This window comes from Poecilia formosa, unplaced genomic scaffold, assembly GCF_000485575.1.
Source record: "Poecilia formosa unplaced genomic scaffold, Poecilia_formosa-5.1.2 Scaffold219, whole genome shotgun sequence".
NCBI lineage: Eukaryota > Metazoa > Chordata > Actinopteri > Cyprinodontiformes > Poeciliidae > Poecilia > Poecilia formosa.
Window position 1 is genome coordinate 387,102 of NW_006800158.1, and position 18,458 is coordinate 405,559.

Consider the following 18,458-nt stretch of genomic DNA (forward strand, 5'->3'; position numbering starts at 1 on the left):
GTCAAAAGCACTGATTGTTGACATTATTTTTTCATGCGTAGCTGTCACTTCAGTGGACAGGAATATAAAAGCCATTTTATTGTGTATAAAGTGGATACTAGGGGATCATACAATACACTGGCCATCCACCCCAACTACTGGGCATCCACCCCAAGTATAAGAAAGTTTTTGTTAAATCCAATATGGCAGACAGATGGAAAAGCATGCAGACCAACTCAGGAGTATCCAGTCCCTCTTTCTACTGTAGAAAACTCTTGCAGGTAAAAAAGCATATTGTGACATCAAGTAACCCCTAAGGACAAATACTACTGATGTATTTTCGAAATAACAGCCTTGTATTTGGAGAAAATGACAATTGATCACCTGTCCGTACATGTGGATGTCATGCAACAGTGGCAATATTTTTTGAGAGGTATTGATATCATTACTCTGCTTATAGATCTAAAATGTGTACCATTTTTAGCAAGCATTTTGGCTTGCATTAGGCAATGTTTAGCGCCTAAACATTTAGGCGCTAAATGTTTTTAGAGCCTAAAAACATTTATTTATATTTTAGTTCTTAACTTCAAAATTTTGTAAGGAAAAAAATCAATTATTGCCATTAAGAAGTAAAGTTTTTATACTTTACTGGCCAATGGTAGCAGTAGTGACAGTGGAGATGAGGATGATGAAGAACCTATGATCACTGTGGTAAATCATAATGTTAAGAGACATGAAATAACTGAATATGCAGCACTTGACAGTATACAAACCAGCATGCATCCCAAAAAAGAAAATAAAATGTGGCCTTAACAGAACGGGAATTGAAGACATTTCCAGGAATGAGTATGGAATCATGTCAACCAAGCTGGGCTGCTGTAACCAATAGGAATTCAACTGTACAATAGCTGCCATTCAACCCAGAGCGAGCAGCACTAAGACAGTTTTAGGCCAAAATATTGCAGAATTAAATACATTTTCATGAAAATGCCACAATTTGCACAAAATCATAAACATAGCACACTTAAGGATTCATAAAATGTATCTGCAAGAAATAGTTGATTTGGGGTTTAGTTACTCCCTAAGCATGCATATTTTTCATGCCTTATGTAAGGCTTAAATTTTGCTGTACGTTTTATATTTTTTGTTTCTTCTTATTATTGCCAATCTTTCTTATTAGTTTGAAACACTTTAAATTATTTTGTGTATAAATGGTGAAATGACCTTGCTGCTAGTAATGCTCAAATAACCTACTTTTGTTAGTGCTGAGTTCTTTTCTTTTCTGTGTTCCCCAGGATCCGAATTGTACATTTCATTCTCAATAACACTCGCATCCGCACAAACGGTGAGTGACTTTAAAATGGCTTTCTTTCTTTCCTCTTTTTTATATTTATGGAAGAATGGATTGAGATGTAAAAGTTTTTGCGTATGTGTAATACATTAATAATACAGAGTTTTGTGTACCAACACACTGGAAATCTTTTCACATTGTTTCACATTGTTAATATTTTCAGAGAACCTGGAGAAGCTGAAAATGGAGGGTGTATTTGAAACTATGTTCTGTCTTCATGAGGTGAGCAAACTTTTGACTGCTTCTTTTCCATTATGGTTTAGAAAAACCAATGCAAGTATAAATACAAATGTGATGAAAAGGAGTGACTGCAAAGCCTTCAGCCTTCATCCACTTACTATTTTACTCATCTTTCTTTCTTTGAAGTAAAATGTGTTTCTGTAGTGAATGCGACTTTCTTGATGTTTTTAATTAATTTATTTTTATATGTCATGACTCAGAAAAAGGAGCAGAAGAATCTGCAAAAGACGTGGGCTCGATGGTCGGCTCTCTTTACACCACAACCATTCGATGAAATCAAGTCAGTTTCTTCCTCTTTGTCACAACTGCCATGTGACTGAAACTATTCAGTACTTTTCTTATGCTTTTGTGCCTCATTATTTTGAAACTTTTGACAATATTTATTCCACAGAAAATTAAAAGCAAAGTATGTCCTTAGGAGGCTCAGCCAGACACTTTCTACTGGGTAATGGGTGCTTTAATGGTATAAAGCTGCAGGCATTACTAAAACAACAGATGATAGCAGATACTAATCTCTAAATTGTAAATTATATTTTCATTTTATCTGAAATTTATCTTTAAAGAGATGGTTTGCATCCTCACTAAGAGTTCATTAATTCATGTAAAATTCCATTTAAAATTGTATTGTCCAGAAACATTGAACATATTTTGTTTTATTTAATCTTTTATTTGTATAGGTAAATCTTACTGAAATATGAGGTCTCATGTTCAAGAATGTCCTGTTACATCCATACGTATACACATTAAAGCACACAACAGTCATTAAAACTCAATTAACCAGTTAACTATAAAATGCAACTAAAAATAACATCTTTAGTTCAGTCAATCTGCATTTTTACTTTAGAAATGCCATTTAATATAATCTTTTTGATGTCTACATCTGGTTTTAGACTAAGTCAAGAATAACTATTGATGACCAAATCTGTTTTATTAAACATGCTTGCTACCAACAAGCAAGAAATTACCCTACACTGTAAAACATTTGAGCCACATTTAGTTATGTCTACTATGTTCTACTCTTCAAGTCAAATGAATTTAGCGAGTTTTAGAGTTTGAACCTAAATGTGTGAGATTGTGTAAGATAAATTTACAATAGTGAGTTGTTTTAACTTTTTCTTTATTTGGTCATACCTCCCAAGAGTTGAATGAACTAGAGTTTTTAGGTTAGCACTAAAAACCAAAAGAAGAAAAAGACAATAGTGGGGAACTCAGAAGACTGAACTATTGTGAACACAGTTAATAATTACTCATGGTGTACAACCCCTAATCAGCTTATTAACTTAAAACACCTCTAGTGATTTCCTGAGCCTCTAAATGTGATGAGTTCAATGTGCCTTGATCATGTTTGCTCTGTTGATGCAGATCTTACTTTGGGGAGAAGGTGGCACTGTACTACCTGTGGTTGAACTGGTACACCATACTGCTGATTCCAGCTGCTGCTCTAGGTGCAGTCATCTTCCTTTATGGCCTGGCCTTTTTCAACACCAGCCCTCTAATGTAAGTCAGGAACATGCATAGAATTAAACTTCTGCTCTGAACTATATACATTTCACAGAGCAGCTTTTGAAGAGTTTCACATAAAACAAACTTTACATAAAAAATAAAATAATAAATGTTTATTATATTAATGCTTCCATTTTTGTGTGTGTACTTGTCCAAAGTAAGGAGGTCTGTGACTCTAATGTCACCATGTGTCCGAGCTGTGACAGGGTGTGTGAACCAAGACAGCTCTCAGAAACATGTACTTACGCTAAGGTGAGCATGACAATTTACTGGTCATCAGTTAGGAAATGGCAGAAATGCCAGCAAAGAAACTAGAACGTTTTGGAAGAACTAAATAATAAATTAGTAAATGTGTACAGACATAACATTGTCTTTTTTTTGGTGGAAAATCAACATATTGGAAAAAGAGTTATTTAATTTGTCTTAATTTTAATTTATTGTTTTTTTGAGATGACTGGTGGATTTCTGCTGAACAGTACCAAAAAGAACATGTAACTTCTAACAAAAGGGAAATGTGGAATTTATTGACCTTATAAAGCAATGTGCTTTTTTTCCATTTCCTGAAAAGTAAATTTTTTGAGAACATTTCTGTCCAACAGCAGCGATATGCAAATGGACCATGAAAGACTAAGAACACAATTCAAACTGTGAAGCATGGAGGTGGCAGCATCATGATGTGTGGGCATTGTGCTGCAGTAGAGGTTGAGGAGAGAATGTAATATAACATTCTTTCTGTCAAGACATTCGCTAGGCAGCTAAAGTTTGGGTTCCAAGTGACTCTGAGTATAACGCCATGTTGATTACAAAGTACTTTAAGGACAGTAAAGTTGATGCTTTGGAGTTACCATCACAGAACCATGATATGTATTACAAGATGAGAAGTAAATGTAAGAAAATCACTGAATTTGAAGACAGTAAAAAAGCATTTATATCATTATGCTTACATTTTGGAAGTTGACATAATTTTTAGAATCCTAACTGGCCTAACCCCCCTTCCATACCTCCCAAAAGAAGTAATGTAGTCCTAGTTAATGAGGGACAAGAAATATTTTGTCTTCTGTTCAGAGCAGTGCTGATGCACACTGAAGTTGAACTTAATTTTTCTTACTTGTTTATTACGATGTTATCCAAACAAATCCAGTTTGAACTTACCTGGTAACAGCATGTAATAATGTGGACCTAATCAGAACTGTACATGCAAATGTTAAAGCATACTGGTCAATTTGTGTTAGAAATAAAAAAAAGTCATGTTTATGTGTTTTTTCTTCTTCTTCTTCCCCCCACAGGTCAGCCATTTGTTTGACAACGAGGGAACTGTTGCATTTGCTATGTTCATGGCAATCTGGGGTAAGTCTCTGATTTAATCACTGTTGCTGCTTTGCTGGTGTTCTGGGTAATTTTGACACTTTCCTTCTTTGTTTCAGCCACAGCTTTCCTGGAGTTTTGGAAGAGACACAGAGCCAGATATGTCTCAAAATGGAAGGTCTATGACTGGTGTGAAGAAGAGGTACAGTTTTTCTTCAACGTCAGTCCCAACAATATGATGCCCTTTACTGTGTTTGTTTTTAATCTTTAGGTAATAATTGACGGGACTTTTCCCTGATTCATTCAGATATCTATCTGAATATGCCATTCAGATAGAATAAACCTAAATCATGAACACAACAGAACCGAGTTTTGTTCTATTGTATTCTGTTCTGTTATTCTGATGGCTTTGATAGCTGTCTTAATGGAGATCACTGATTCATTTACTTCACGCTCTAAGTTTCTCCAGTTTAATTCCATCATCTTGGCTGGTGTTTAATACTGGAAACTCATGATGTGTTTTGTTTACATTTGGAAGTCAGAGTTCCCAAAGTTGAATGTTTCCCATTAAAAAACAAGTTGATGGTGTAAAATATGTATTATCATTTCTGTTACATAAACATTTAGATATTGCCCACATAATTCTGTACAGTATCTGTTAATGAACATGTCCCTTTTTATGTTTGAAGGTATAATACAGAGAGAAATACAATACTAACAGTTCTCTAACTTGCAACTAGAACGCTCTCAGCTAAATTATGAAATCATTCACAGATCTGAGCTGTGACTTCAAAGACAAAACAAATAATCCTTCATCACAGTTGGGTCAAATTTGGGAATAACTATCCTGAAGATTTTACTGGTCAACTGATACTCTGACTGTCCTTAATCTACATTTTCTCTGGATTAATTCATTTATAGATTGATGTATTTTAATGTGCATTCTTATTATTTTATGTACAGTATGTATATATTTATTTTATATGTTTATTTTATATTTAGTCATATTTAAATCACATACAATATCACACTTATAAATTTTATATTGCATATGGTTATATTTGTATTTACCAATCTTTAACACTTTGGATGTAGTAGCTGTCAGCAAATAAGCAATTTCCCCTTGGAGATCAGTACAGCCTATTCTATTCTATTCTATTCTATTCTATTCTATTCTATTCTATTCTATTCTATTTTATTCTATTCTAACACAACTGGCCCCAATGCCCTCGATTCTCATCTCCCTTCAGTGCTCAGATTGGGTGTTCTTCAATTAAGCTTTATTTTTCTGGTAGAATTTCAACGTAGTCAATCAGTGAACAGGAGTCAACTGATACTCTGACTGTCCTTAATCTAAGTTGATTTCTAAGGAGTTGATTTCCTGCATTGTTTAAGAATGGTAGTCTGCCTGTAGTTTTAGCAATTGCAGCGGCTGAGGTGAATCAAGCCGTTTAATCCCTTTTTGCCATGCCTCCATATATTGAGCGATTAGTTGGAGCAAGAGGAATGTTGAAAACATTTCATTGCTGCCAAAGATGTTGTTTGCCTTGGGACTTTACTCTTAGCAGTGGAGGGTGGTTGTTTACAGACCACACAATTTCTGGTTAGTGTTGTAGCCCAGCTTCCTTCACGGTCAAGCTGGCACATATGTTACAGCCAAACATTAGTGATTGGATAAATTCAGATTCAATCATTTCAAACTTCAGCAGAGTCCACGACTTCAGGAAGCAATCATTTCTCAACAGCCGAGAGTCCAGACCCTCTGGGCGAAGCATATCATGGAATAAAGGGCCTGCATTTAACCAGGCTAAAAAAACAAGTCTTATACTTCTAAACTATGTTCTCAAGTCATGTGAAAAATGATTAATATACTACAGAATATGTTTTCACAGTGGAACTCTATTTGTGTTGAATCAAACCAAAATTTTCTATGAAATTTCAAGTGTGTGTGTTTTTGTCTGTGTATCAACAGGAAGAACTGATCATGGAAATAGTCAATGATGTAGAGTGTAAGCCCAAAGAGTTCAAACACTCATACTTTCAAAGCACTCTGGTCCTCATCTTATTTACAGCCATGGTAAGACGCACACACACACACACACACACACACACACACACACACACACACACACACAGAGAGACAGACAGACAGAGGTTATGTTTCTCTATCTTCTCTATCAGTAGGTGCATTGACTTCCATTATTTTCTATAGCCTGGCCCTAACTCTAACCTAAACTCAATCCACACCTTAGCCCTAAACCTAACTCCTACCACTCGGACTTCTCATCTCCAGGCTGTTGTCCCCACAAAGAGCAGTGGGTCCCCACAATGTAATATGTGTTAGGAAACTGGTCTTTATCAGTGTCAATTTTTTACCTGGAATGATAACACTGCCATGGTGCAATGTTGTCTCAGAGAAGTGAAACTAAAAGCATCTGTCATGTGATTCTGGTGTAGGAGGCGTTGGCGTCAGAAGTGTGTCTAAAGGTTGAAACGTCACTGGGAGGAGATTGACACAGAACAGTGACAGCTCAGTTTCACAGCTACTGTTTATGTTTGCTGCTCCTTCAAGGCATCACTAACAACTATTTTAAAGCAAGTTAAAGATAATTTTAAGTATTTGGTTCTTTGCGAATTATATAAAAAGAAATTGATTGCTTACAAATTAAATTACAGGCTTTCCAAATTCATTAAAAAAATATACATTTATATAAAATATTTTTGGAAAAAGGCTAGATTTGCTGTTTTTCACCTCCTTTTTATTGGGCTCTATTTTATAACTTTATTTGCAATATAACCTTAGACAGCTTATTTACTGTTTTTTATGGTTAATGAAGGGTTTTCTTGACAGCCAAGACGTTTCTAGCCAATAAAAACTCCTTTCAACTCCTGGAACAACACACCAGTCAGAATTCTGTGGAAAACGGTTGTTTTTTTTCCAGGAACCAGTCCTGGATGTTCTGGAATTCTTGGGGTGGAGCTTTGTTATAGTTGCGCAAACTTTCAAACTTTCACTTCTGTGGCCTCAGAAAGTGAAAACTGCAGATTACCAAACAGAGCAATGATTGAGGTCAACAATTTGAAATCAAATTTTGTTTATTCCATTTATCTTCCAGAGCATAAATCAAAATAAGTGTACAGCTAGGTGTTTAAACCTGACTAATATCGCAGGTTTCTGTTTTTGTTCTAACTGAATTCCTTTAAACCCAGTCATTACATGTGACTGTTGGGTTTTAAGGTTTCATTTCAGTTCTGGTCACCTTTTTTATGCAGCACCAGCTAATAGCAAACAGCACTTCACAAGACAGACAGACAGACCGATCGATTTATCTATCTGTCTATCTGTCTGTCTGTCTAAAAATCTCTTTTTTTGAGAAGACATTAATGATGTGCATGAATAAAGCTAATGCTGATTATTATTTATATTTTTTGTTTACCTTATTTTCATTCATTATCAACACTCAAAGAGCAGTTTTGAGAGATGCAGTGTTATACTTGTTTGAAGGAAAAAGGCTACATGCGCTTGTGATTCCATTAATTGTGTTTGTGTGTTGCAGTTGATGGTGATCATCGGTATTACTCATGCTCTTGTGGTGTTTCGAGTGATGACTGCCTCCTGGTTTTCGAGAAGTGAGTCGGATTTTCTAGAAGAAAAAGCCAACATGTTAGCTATGCTGCTGGGAGCAGTGCTGCACTATGTCACCATTCAGATCATGACCCGGGTATGTTTATTCAAATTCTAATTTTAAAAATAACACATCATGTCCTGATTGAAAAACATGCAGGAACAGGTAAAAGGGTTTTTAACTCAAGAAAAACACAGTAAGAAGCTATTATTAACAAACAGATGACTAAAGATCAGATTTGAGTTGAACCTTTGCTGGAGTGGCCAGTCTCCCAAAATTACTCCAAAACCATATCTGGACTCACCAGGAGGTCACAGAAACCCCAGAGCAACAACTAAAGTGCTGCTGGCCTCACCTGCTTCAACTTTGGTCAGTGTTCATGACTCACCAATAAGAAACAGATGAGGAAAAATTTGATTCAATATCCATCCATTTTCTTTACATCCTTGTCCCTTAGTGGGGCTGGGAGGGGTGCTGGTGCATATCTCCAGCTAACATTCCGGGCAAGAGGCAGGGTACACACTGGACAGGTCGCCAGTCTGTCGCAGGGCAACACAGAGACACACAACAACACACACACTCACACCTAGGGGCAATTTGGAGAGGCCAATTAACCTGACAGTCATGTTTTTGGACTGTGGGAGGAAGCCGGAGTACCCGGAGAAAACCCACGCATGCACAGGGAGAACATGCAAACTCCATGCAGAAAGACCGGGACCGGGAATCGAACCCATAACCTTCTTACTGCAAGGCACCACTGTGCAGCCCTCGATTCAATATACTTTATTAAATTAAATTTAACAACATAAGTTGTTCCAAGGCCAAAAAGAAAAAAAAACAGCGACTGACTTTTTTTTTTCTAATTAGTGATTATTTATGTTTTTCTCCTCTGTCTGTCTTGCTTCCTGAGCTATATAAAGAGCCTGAGGCAAGTTAATGTTATCAAATATTGAGGAAAGCTTTTCAGCCTTCCAACACTGCCATCTTGTGACTAAAATATGCAACTTCACACAACAATGAATTGCATAAACAAAAAAGCACAAATAACATAAAACTACTTTAAATTTGAGTGCAGCATACACAGGTAAGGCCCCTCTTAATGTCTTTTAGCATTAATTCCCCACTCACATTTGACAAAATGAGTGGGGAAATAGCATTCAATATTTCCTACTGAGTTACATACACTCACCGACCATTTTATTAGGTACACCTTACTAGTACTGGGTTGGATCCTTTTTTGCCTTTAGAACTGCCTTAGTCCTTTGTGGCATAGATTCAACGAGATACCGGAAACATTCCTCAGAGTCTGGTCTATATTGACATAATAACATCACACAGTTGCTGCAGATATGTTGGCTGCACATCCATGATAAGAATCTCCCATTCCACCACATCCCAAAGGTGTTCTATTGGATTGAGATCTGGTGACTGTGGAGGCCATTTAAGTACAGAGAAACCAGTAAACTCTGTTCAGGAAACTAGTCTGAGATAATTCGCGCTTTATGATATGGATATGTTAATCCTGCTGGAAGTAGCCATCAGAAGATGGGTACACTGTGGTCGTAAAGGGATGGACATGGTCAGCAACAATACTCAGGTAAGCTGTGGTGTAGACATGATGCTCAGTTGGTACTAATGGGCCCAAAGTGTGCCAGGGAAATATCCCCCACACCATTGCACCACCACCACCAGTCTGAACTGTTGATACAAGGCAGGATGGATCCATGCTGGCATGTTGTTGACGCCAAATCCATCCGAATGTCGCAGCAGACATCGAGACTCATCAGACCAGACAACATTTTTCTAATCTTCTATTGTCCAATTTTGGTGAGCCTTTGGGAATTGTAGCCTCAGTTTCCTGTTCTCAGCTGACAGAACTGGTACACGGTGTGGTCTTCTGCTGCTGTAGCCCAACCGCCTCAAGGTTTGACGTGTTGTGTATTCAGATATGCTCTTCTGCATACGTCGGTTGTAATGAGTGGTTATTTGAGTTACTGTTGCCAGATTGGTTCTATCAGCTGGAACCAGTCTGGCCATTTTCCTCTGACCTCTGGCATCAACAAGGCATTTGCACAGAACTGCCACTCACTAGATATTTTCTCTTTTTTGGACCATTCTCTGTAAACTCCATAGATCGTTGTGCACGGAAATCCCAGTAGATCAGCAGTTTCTGAAATACTCAGATCCAGCCCGTCTGGCATGGCAGTTCATTCAAAGTCACTTAAATCACCTTTCTTCTCTGTTCTGATTCTCGGTTTAAACCTCACCAGACCTTGGCCATGTCTGCATGTCTAAAAGCATTGAGTTGCTGCCATGTGATTGACTGATTCAACATTTGTGTTAATGAGCAGTTGGACACGTGTATCTAATAAAGTGGCCGGTGAGTTTACATATTTCATGGTTAGCTGAGATACTTTAAAATTAATATCAATGAAACCAGAAAAAAAATCCCTGAAACTATAATTCTTCCATTGTTTTTGTCTTTCTAAAATTGACAGGAGGCAATAAGCATGAAAGTCTCTTAATGAACAGAACAGGAGTACATTTGTTTTAAAAGCTTAAAAAAAAATCATTTATTTGTCCTTGTGCATTGTCCTGATCATGCTCAACAACATCATTATTCTATCATCTCTCATGTCAATCTAACTGTAATTTGGTTTGCAGGTGAACAGATGGGTGTCCCTAAAACTCTGTGATCTAGGTGAGAGCACCTGAGTCCTGGTCAGGATGGAACATTTCTTTCATTAAGTTTTAAACCAGATCATCTGATTCTGAATGCTTTCTTCTGTCTGCATTACTCAGAGAAGCTGAACTCACTCGCTGCCAAAGAGAGAAGCTTCACAGTTAAAATGTTTACCTTTCAGTTCTTCACCCTCTTCTCCTCTCTCTTCTATGTGGCTTTTTTCCTGGGCAGGTATGTATCTGCTGGAATACCATGCAAGTCCAAAACACAACACATAGCTTTGTACTCCCTGTGTAGTTTTTGATTCTGATCAAAGCACGGTGATATGTTTTGAATAAACCAAATGGTTCCAGTTTACCAACAAGTGAGTATAATAAATGTTTCTTGGTTTGTGTCAGGATAAACGGCCATCCTACAAACTATGTGCGTCTACTTGGGTTTAGACTGGAAGAGGTGAGATCACTTCATGGTTTCTGCAGAGCTGTCATTCTGCAACAGCATGGTAAATAGTAAACCCTGATGTGTCGTTTGTGTTGCAGTGCCATCCGAGTGGTTGTTTAACAGACCTTTTTATCCAAATGGCGGTGATTATGCTGCTCAAACAGACTCTCAACAACATCTTTGAGATCCTTGTGCCGTAAGTGAGATGTTTTGTTTTGACTTTGCATGTTGCATTCAGGTAACCTACAGGAACCAACAGTGGATCTAATCCTCTTGCAGCTGGGCCATGAACTTTTTGAGAAAAAAAACTGCAAGGCAGCTGAAGAGACAGTGTGGCAAATGCTACAGGAAGTTTTGTCGTGAAAAGCAGGGTCGTGTTGAAGCATGTGATATTTGCAAAAGACGGGACTGGCTGAGAAACTATCACCTGGGTAACACGGATGCCTTCAGCCTGTTTAATGAGTTTCTGGAAATGGGTAGGTCTATGTCACTGTAACTACAAATATTACAGCCATGAAAATGAGGGAGAAAGAATCACGAGAGGGATTTATACTTGTTTCTCTCACGCTGCAGTTTGAAATTAGCATAACATTAAATGCTGCTCAAAGTCACACATGGAGGAAAGAGCTAATTAATAAATTAAAATAACAAGGACTGACGTGGTGTGGTTTTTGTTTTCAGCTTTTAGAACTGCAGGTTGCTGTTTTGTTTGCATGTTGCCCACTGCTCTCTGTGCTCCTCAGTGATCCAGTTCAGCTTCACCACCACATTTGTGGCTGCATTCCCTCTGGCGCCCCTTCTGGCTCTTATGAATAACATCATTGAGATTCGCCTGGATGCCATCAAAATGGTCCGCTACGAGCGGCGCCTTATTCCCAGGAAGACCAATGACATTGGTAAGTCATGGAAAACAAGCATTTCATTGTCTTTTATGTTGTTTTAAACCCAGAAAACCTATTTTTAGAAAAGAGCCACAGAAAGAGCACTTTCTGCCACTTAGTGCAATAGATACAACACAGAAACAGGAGTTTGTATGTAACTGCTGTATTTGAGGATTATTTTGTTGTCTGCAGGAATATGGACGGAAGTGTTGGAAGCTGTTGGTGTATTTGCTGTGATCATTAATGGCTTGGTCATTGGCATCTCATCTGACTTTATTCCTCGTCTGGTTTACCATTACCATTATGGCCCATGTGCCAAAGGCATCAACTCAACACAGTCAGTCATGTCTCCAGCTTAAAGCTCTGACATCATGTTAGCACTGAGTTATGTTCTGTCCTCATGATGTTTTTCTTATTTGCAGCTGTATGCAAGGCTACATTAATGACACTCTGTCTGTAGCCTTCATGAAGACCAACATCAAAGATGAATATATGCTGAAAACAAACGATTATGCTAACGTCACTCAGTGCAGGTGAGAGAACTAAATGACTGGTTTGTGTTCACACATGTAGTGTTCCTTCATAGACGGGTCAACCAGGTCCAACTGTTGTTTACAGCTACAGAGACTACAGGAATCAAGACTACTCTCTGACCTCTCAGTTTTGGTTTGTCCTGGCTATACGCTTTGCGTTCATCATTCTCTTTGAGGTTTGTTCCTGGAATATTGCAAACATTTTTAAAATTAAAATTAGAAAAAGAACTGAATTTGATTGTCTTACATCATTTTGTCTTGCGTGTGTTTTCTGCCCGCAGCATGTAGTGGTGGTGTGCAAGTTTATCGCTGCCTGGTTCGTCCCAGAAAAACCTGTCAGGGTTAAGAATAGTCGCTTGCATGATAAAATGGAACGACTCAAGAGTGAATTGAAGTGAGTCAAATGGAATAAACATAAGTCATCTTAAGAGGAAAAACTCACTAAAACACATTTTGAATTCACCCTCTTGTGAAAAGTCCATGTTGTTGTTAATGTAGTTTTTCCGCTCCAACATTATGTCACACATTGTTTGACTTTGAGTTTGGTGTGGTTGACTGGAGTTCAGTGAAGTATGATTACATGATGCCACTCCAACCTGTGTTGTACCTTTGTGATCATAATGTGATGTAATTCACTTTTACCTGCTGGCTCCATTTCAGTGTATTACTGTGGTGTCAGTTTATAATTAATGTGTTCTCAAGACACATTACCAGACAAGTAGTACTGTTATAATACAGACAGCAGTGTTTCCCTACCGTTATCCAGTTCATTTTAATAGCCAATCTAAGTAATGCATCGTGAGCTGTTTCCATCTCTACTTTCGGTTCTCTCTTAGGCTATGTTTATAGATAATGAATTGAGGCATGAGGGTGTGCCTGTATGTTATGCTACCTGGTCGTCCACCTCAGAATTTCTGCAGGGATCTCGCGCCACCTTTCACTCAAACTGGATGAATGGGAAGGTGCTCTTGCAGAACAGGTTTGCCTGTGAAAGCATTTATATGATTCCTCTATGAGGGTGTATTTTCACAAAATACTGCACCAACCTACACATCGAGAATTCAGTGAATTGAGTTTTTGTTTTAAATAGAGAAAAAACAAATTTATACAAAATTTCACATGCATGAAAGCAGTTCATCCAGATTTTAATTTTATTATGTGTGTTTTGTCTGTTTTCTTTTCAGTGACAGGAAACTTGGACGTCCCATATCAACCGAAGTGTGACCTTAGCTGACCTCCAATCTGTTTCCACTGAAAGGCGCTGAAATGGAAAAAAATGAATTTATGCTTTTTATTAATCTGCGCCTACTGTTGTAACTCAAAATAATGTGAGATATTTGTTCAAGAATATTGTTGAAAGTAGCAGCAGGTTTGGTTTTATTTTGAAATGTAACTAATGTGTTATTGAATGTCAGTCATTTACTGCTGAATGATGCACTGTGGAACATTTAGCTGCTTCATTCCTAAACTTGTTTCATTGTTGCTCTTATTGTAGGAAAAAGCAGATAACAGCTTACTGTTGTTAAATAAACGTGCAGTGAACTAGACTGTTGCACATTTTCATCTCAAGGTTTCTGTCTAAACAAGCAAGTAAATAAAACAGCCGAGAAGAGAAATGTGGAGTCATCTCTTCTTTGATTGGTGTCCAGCAATTAAACATGTCCTCCACATAACTGAACTCTGCTCTCAGGCTCTTCTCGTGTTAGCTGTATTGTCACTCCTTTTGTAGATGACAAATTAATGACAATATGTGAATATATTCAAATACTGAATGAATGAATGAATGAATGAATGGGAGATGTTTATACTAAAGCTAGGAATCTCCATGTAGTTAGGCTGGAAGAAGGCTGCAATGAATTCAGAAACTGGATTGCATCACTTCCTTCACTCTAAAATAAATTATCCCATTTTGGAGAAAACAAACACCTGAAACAGGTTTTCTAAAAATAGTAACAGTGTTTAGGAAATCTGGGTTGTTTTTTTTGTTCCGGAGGGAGAATGAAATCCAATTCTGAATATGTCACCATAGTAACAGCCTTTGCACAGATAAGTAGTTCATTGATCAAAATCCAGAGTTTCCGCTGATCTCTGGCTGTGTGAAGCAAGCTCTCCAATAATTGTTGCTTTTGAATTGAATTAAATTTAAAGATACCTTAAAAATATCAAAACTAAATTCCATCCATCCATTTTCTGTACACCCTTGTCCCTAGTGGGGTCGGGAGGAGTGCTGGTGCCTATCGCCAGCGAACGTTCCGGGCAAGAGGCAGGGTACAGCCTGGACAGGTTGCCAGTCTGTCGCAGTCAAAGGGAAATTAAATGTTGCAAATCAATCTACTCTAGTTTACTGTAGCTCCTGAAGGCTGTGGGCAGCAGGGGTCTCCTCAGGATGCTGCTCATGATTCAGTCCCTCCTGGCACAACAAGCTGAGGTCAGTGAGTCTCTGAGCATCATGTGGATCATCTAAGGGTCAGAGGATCCTCCTGGATGACAGGAATATGACGCTACGATGAGAGTGGAAAGGAATTCAACTAAGCCTTGCATTAAGATTTAAAAACTTCTCACAAAGCCTATGTTCTCTTTTTCTTTTTTTTCCCATTTGATTCCCTTTTATGTTATCTTGGAAGAGCATTGGTCTGTTTTTGAAAAGAACAGGTTTCTGCTGTTTTAAGGAAATTCTTTCGTTGTTTTTCTTCTAACATTCACAAAAAACGTACATCTGACTGAAAACAAAAGGTTTAAAGGTAAGCAGATCAAATGGTTTTCAAACAAAAATAAAATGAATAGATAAATGTGCAGTAAGCCATTTATATTCAAACAACACAGATAAAAACAGTAAAAACCCATAAACAATTCATCAACCTTTATTAAAATTATTATTTTTACTGTTTCTAAACTTCACTACATTGGAAATTGCTACATGATCAAACCAGTTTAACAGGAACAGCTGAATTGCTGAACAGGTGACAGTTACAATCATATCAGGTGAGATGACGTCAAACAGGATTAATAATTCAATTATGTAAAGGTACTTTGTATTATTTTACTTTTCAGTTTGTTTATTCAGCACAGAGAGAGTTCTATTAAACACGAACCACTCATTCATAGTACAGGTAGCGACACATTCACGCATTTCCTTGCTGAATTATTCGTGATAACACAAAAAGTTTGAATTGTGACAAAGTTACATAGAAGTTGGAGGCCTCAACATGTTTAATGTTAGACTGAACTACCTAAAAACACTGAATACCTAAAGTGAAAGTTGTTTTTACTGTCAGTCACATGATGTATAGTAGCGACTCATTTCAATGTTTCCAAATCAGAGCCTGCAGCTGTTTTTTTTTTCTGCTTTTTTGCAGTGCTTTTGGATGGACTTTTTAGTTCTTAATCTGGAGTAGGAGCTTTTACTGGTATATAATATTAGTGTCTGTAATGTAACTATTAATCAGAACTGATCAGTTGTCCCTGTAATCTAATCCCACCACAGGACAGTACTATTTGACTCAGAGGAAATATAGTAAATGCAAACGCATGAACTGTAATGTAGAGCTAACAAACACCAACCGTTACAGAGTCCAAAACCCAACCCAGTTATTGTTACTTTGTAGATTTCCTTACCAGCAATGAGCCGAGGGCTTTCTTGGGAACAAGTTTTCTGAAAATGCTGAGCAACAGTATTATTAGTAGCTAACAGCAGTAACTAACATTTCTATGTGATTTACTTTCAAACTTTAGCAACATATTCACAAAAGGGGGCACCATAATCCAAATAAACATTTCTTTTTATTGCAGATATGAGTAGGTTTTATACAAGGCAGCCATGTTGGATCTTGAGGTCAGATTTAGAAGCCTCTACTCTTAATGCATTTTTCAACTGTAAAAACTTCAACATAATAGAATGCATAAGTACACTGACTCCATGAATCAATCAATCATGTAGTTTGTTATGTTTGTAATGACAAAACACAAAAAAACAGAAAATAGTCCAAGTCCTGTTGTGTTTAAGAAATTCTGTCAACTTGGTGGAGCTTTAGCTTGTTATTAAAACTTGTGACAAGCGCTGGTTTAACCATGACTATTAACGTCAATGTGTTTCTTTTATATTCATTCATTTATATTATCTAACCGTTGTTGACGTCAGGAGCTAAAATCCCAAAGTAAATGAAACAGTGACCCCCAGAGGTGAGACTGAAAATGACATGACGCACTGAGTGCTTGGCGGGATGTTACGTCTCCTCAGCATTCCTCTTTGAGACGGGAATCCAAAGGGAGGAACCTCATTGGCTCTTACCTCATCTTTCACACTGCTATGAGGAAATAGTGCAACAATGAAGTTGAAGTATGAAGACACTAAGTAAAGTGTTCAACACATACAAGTCATCAGAGTTCTGGAGCAATTCCATGTTAAATATCCAATTTGAACATATCTACCTACATACATGCCAAATCCAGCTGCAGATCTTCTCTGTTATCTTACTTCAAAAAAGACAAAAATGTACTCCTCAAAAAGGGGCAAAAATATTCATAAATAGTCTTGATAAATCTTTTAAAAACTACTGCATCTAGCAGGTTTCTTCTTCTCTGATGGGAGCTTGAGCAGAACGTTAGCTTCCAAAGAGAAGTGTGATAATGTGTAAAGCTTTCAATAGCCTCAACAATAAGAAACATTTGAAAGAAATGAGATGAATCAGAATTAGGTTTAAAATGTGTGTGCGCAACACCAACAGTTAAACGGGCAACTTGATTCACACACTAACAGGGCGCTGCAGTCGGTATGTCTTAACAACATTAAGTCTGAATCTATTCTGTCAGGGATAAACCATATGTTATGTCAGAATCAGTCTAAAATAAACCAGCTGCATGTGACTGTCAAAAACACAACGCAGGCATAAATCAGTCAAACAGTTCCAAATGGAGGAATAACAGCTCCTGTGTTTGGTTCTGGTCGGTCCGTTCGCCTCCTTCTCCTCACTGCAGAATTCACGCTGGGAGGAAACAGAGACTAGAAGTTGGAATCAACGAAGTTCTGTCGTGTAAATCCTCTCTGTCGAACACAAAGAAATAAAGCAAATACTTAAAATAATAAATTTGATGGAGCGACAGAGTTCCTCCTAAATATTGCAGAGATTATCGTTACCAAATGTTTGCTGAACACTCAGGCTGTTATATCCACAACAACACCAATGAAAGAAGATAAAACTAGAAAAACGTTATTTCACCACCCAGAAAATCCACCAGTCATCCAGCAGATTCCACATCATGGTTGGAATGGAGTCATTTTACATCTAGCTCTTTTTTTATGGCTTTAAATCATTTTGTTTATGTGAGTCAGAAGCCACATGAGGGAGCATTCGGCTCGGCTCATGTAGGTTTTGTTTGTTGTGCAAAGTTCAGTTTGTTGGTGGGCTGATTATACAGGAGAAAATCGGAGCTTACTGACTGCCAACGCCACCTCAGAGACAAACAGACAGACCCTCAGATGGATTCTGTACTCCTGCTGAGTCCAACGCACACAAATACTGCTGGGACATCATAACAGGAATGCTGAAATTAGGGATGATGTGAAGGATATTTGTATTTTGTTAATAAATCTCCTGATTTTTTTTTTAAAAAGGGAAAAGTCCTGTTTTCAGCTGAAATGGCTCAACCTGATCTCCAACTTCATGACAAACTGAGAGCCAATCAGACATTTGCCAGAACAAAGGTAACCATTTAGTAACCAAACAATTCACAGAAATGTTTGATAGTGCATTGCAGTGTCCAGAGGCCTTCACAACAAGAGTAGGGAGGAAGAAGATGGACCAATGGGAAGCTGAGGTCAAGCAGAAAAAAAAAGAGAAACCGATATGAGACGACGTGAGGCAGAAAACCATCTGGTGGAAACAATTGGCCAACGCCCACACACACACACACACACAC

At 37.7% G+C, this 18,458-nt stretch overlaps 2 protein-coding genes across 3 annotated transcripts in view; one reads left to right on the forward strand and one right to left on the reverse strand.

The window, feature by feature from the left end:
• Positions 1 to 14,158, forward strand: part of ano9b (anoctamin 9b) — a 21,609-nt gene extending 7,451 nt beyond the window's left edge. For both annotated transcript variants that reach the window (XM_007568238.2, XM_007568241.2), the window contains exons 5-24: positions 1,275 to 1,324; positions 1,494 to 1,552; positions 1,771 to 1,850; positions 2,933 to 3,067; positions 3,232 to 3,325; positions 4,360 to 4,420; positions 4,498 to 4,580; positions 6,351 to 6,455; positions 7,936 to 8,100; positions 10,669 to 10,705; positions 10,807 to 10,918; positions 11,086 to 11,140; positions 11,227 to 11,324; positions 11,408 to 11,604; positions 11,872 to 12,024; positions 12,202 to 12,346; positions 12,432 to 12,542; positions 12,628 to 12,718; positions 12,824 to 12,936; positions 13,727 to 14,158. In XM_007568238.2, the coding sequence (XP_007568300.1) occupies positions 1,275 to 1,324; positions 1,494 to 1,552; positions 1,771 to 1,850; positions 2,933 to 3,067; positions 3,232 to 3,325; positions 4,360 to 4,420; positions 4,498 to 4,580; positions 6,351 to 6,455; positions 7,936 to 8,100; positions 10,669 to 10,705; positions 10,807 to 10,918; positions 11,086 to 11,140; positions 11,227 to 11,324; positions 11,408 to 11,604; positions 11,872 to 12,024; positions 12,202 to 12,346; positions 12,432 to 12,542; positions 12,628 to 12,718; positions 12,824 to 12,936; positions 13,727 to 13,766 (1,984 nt within the window). In that variant the 3' untranslated portion in view covers positions 13,767 to 14,158. The remainder of the gene's footprint in view (positions 1 to 1,274; positions 1,325 to 1,493; positions 1,553 to 1,770; positions 1,851 to 2,932; positions 3,068 to 3,231; positions 3,326 to 4,359; positions 4,421 to 4,497; positions 4,581 to 6,350; positions 6,456 to 7,935; positions 8,101 to 10,668; positions 10,706 to 10,806; positions 10,919 to 11,085; positions 11,141 to 11,226; positions 11,325 to 11,407; positions 11,605 to 11,871; positions 12,025 to 12,201; positions 12,347 to 12,431; positions 12,543 to 12,627; positions 12,719 to 12,823; positions 12,937 to 13,726) is intronic.
• A 1,229-nt stretch (positions 14,159 to 15,387) lies between these two features.
• Positions 15,388 to 18,458, reverse strand: part of pkp3b (plakophilin 3b) — a 28,013-nt gene continuing 24,942 nt past the window's right edge. Inside the window, exon 13 of the mRNA XM_007568243.2 lies at positions 15,388 to 17,583. Within this exon, the coding sequence (XP_007568305.1) occupies positions 17,542 to 17,583 (42 nt within the window). The 3' untranslated portion in view covers positions 15,388 to 17,541. The remainder of the gene's footprint in view (positions 17,584 to 18,458) is intronic.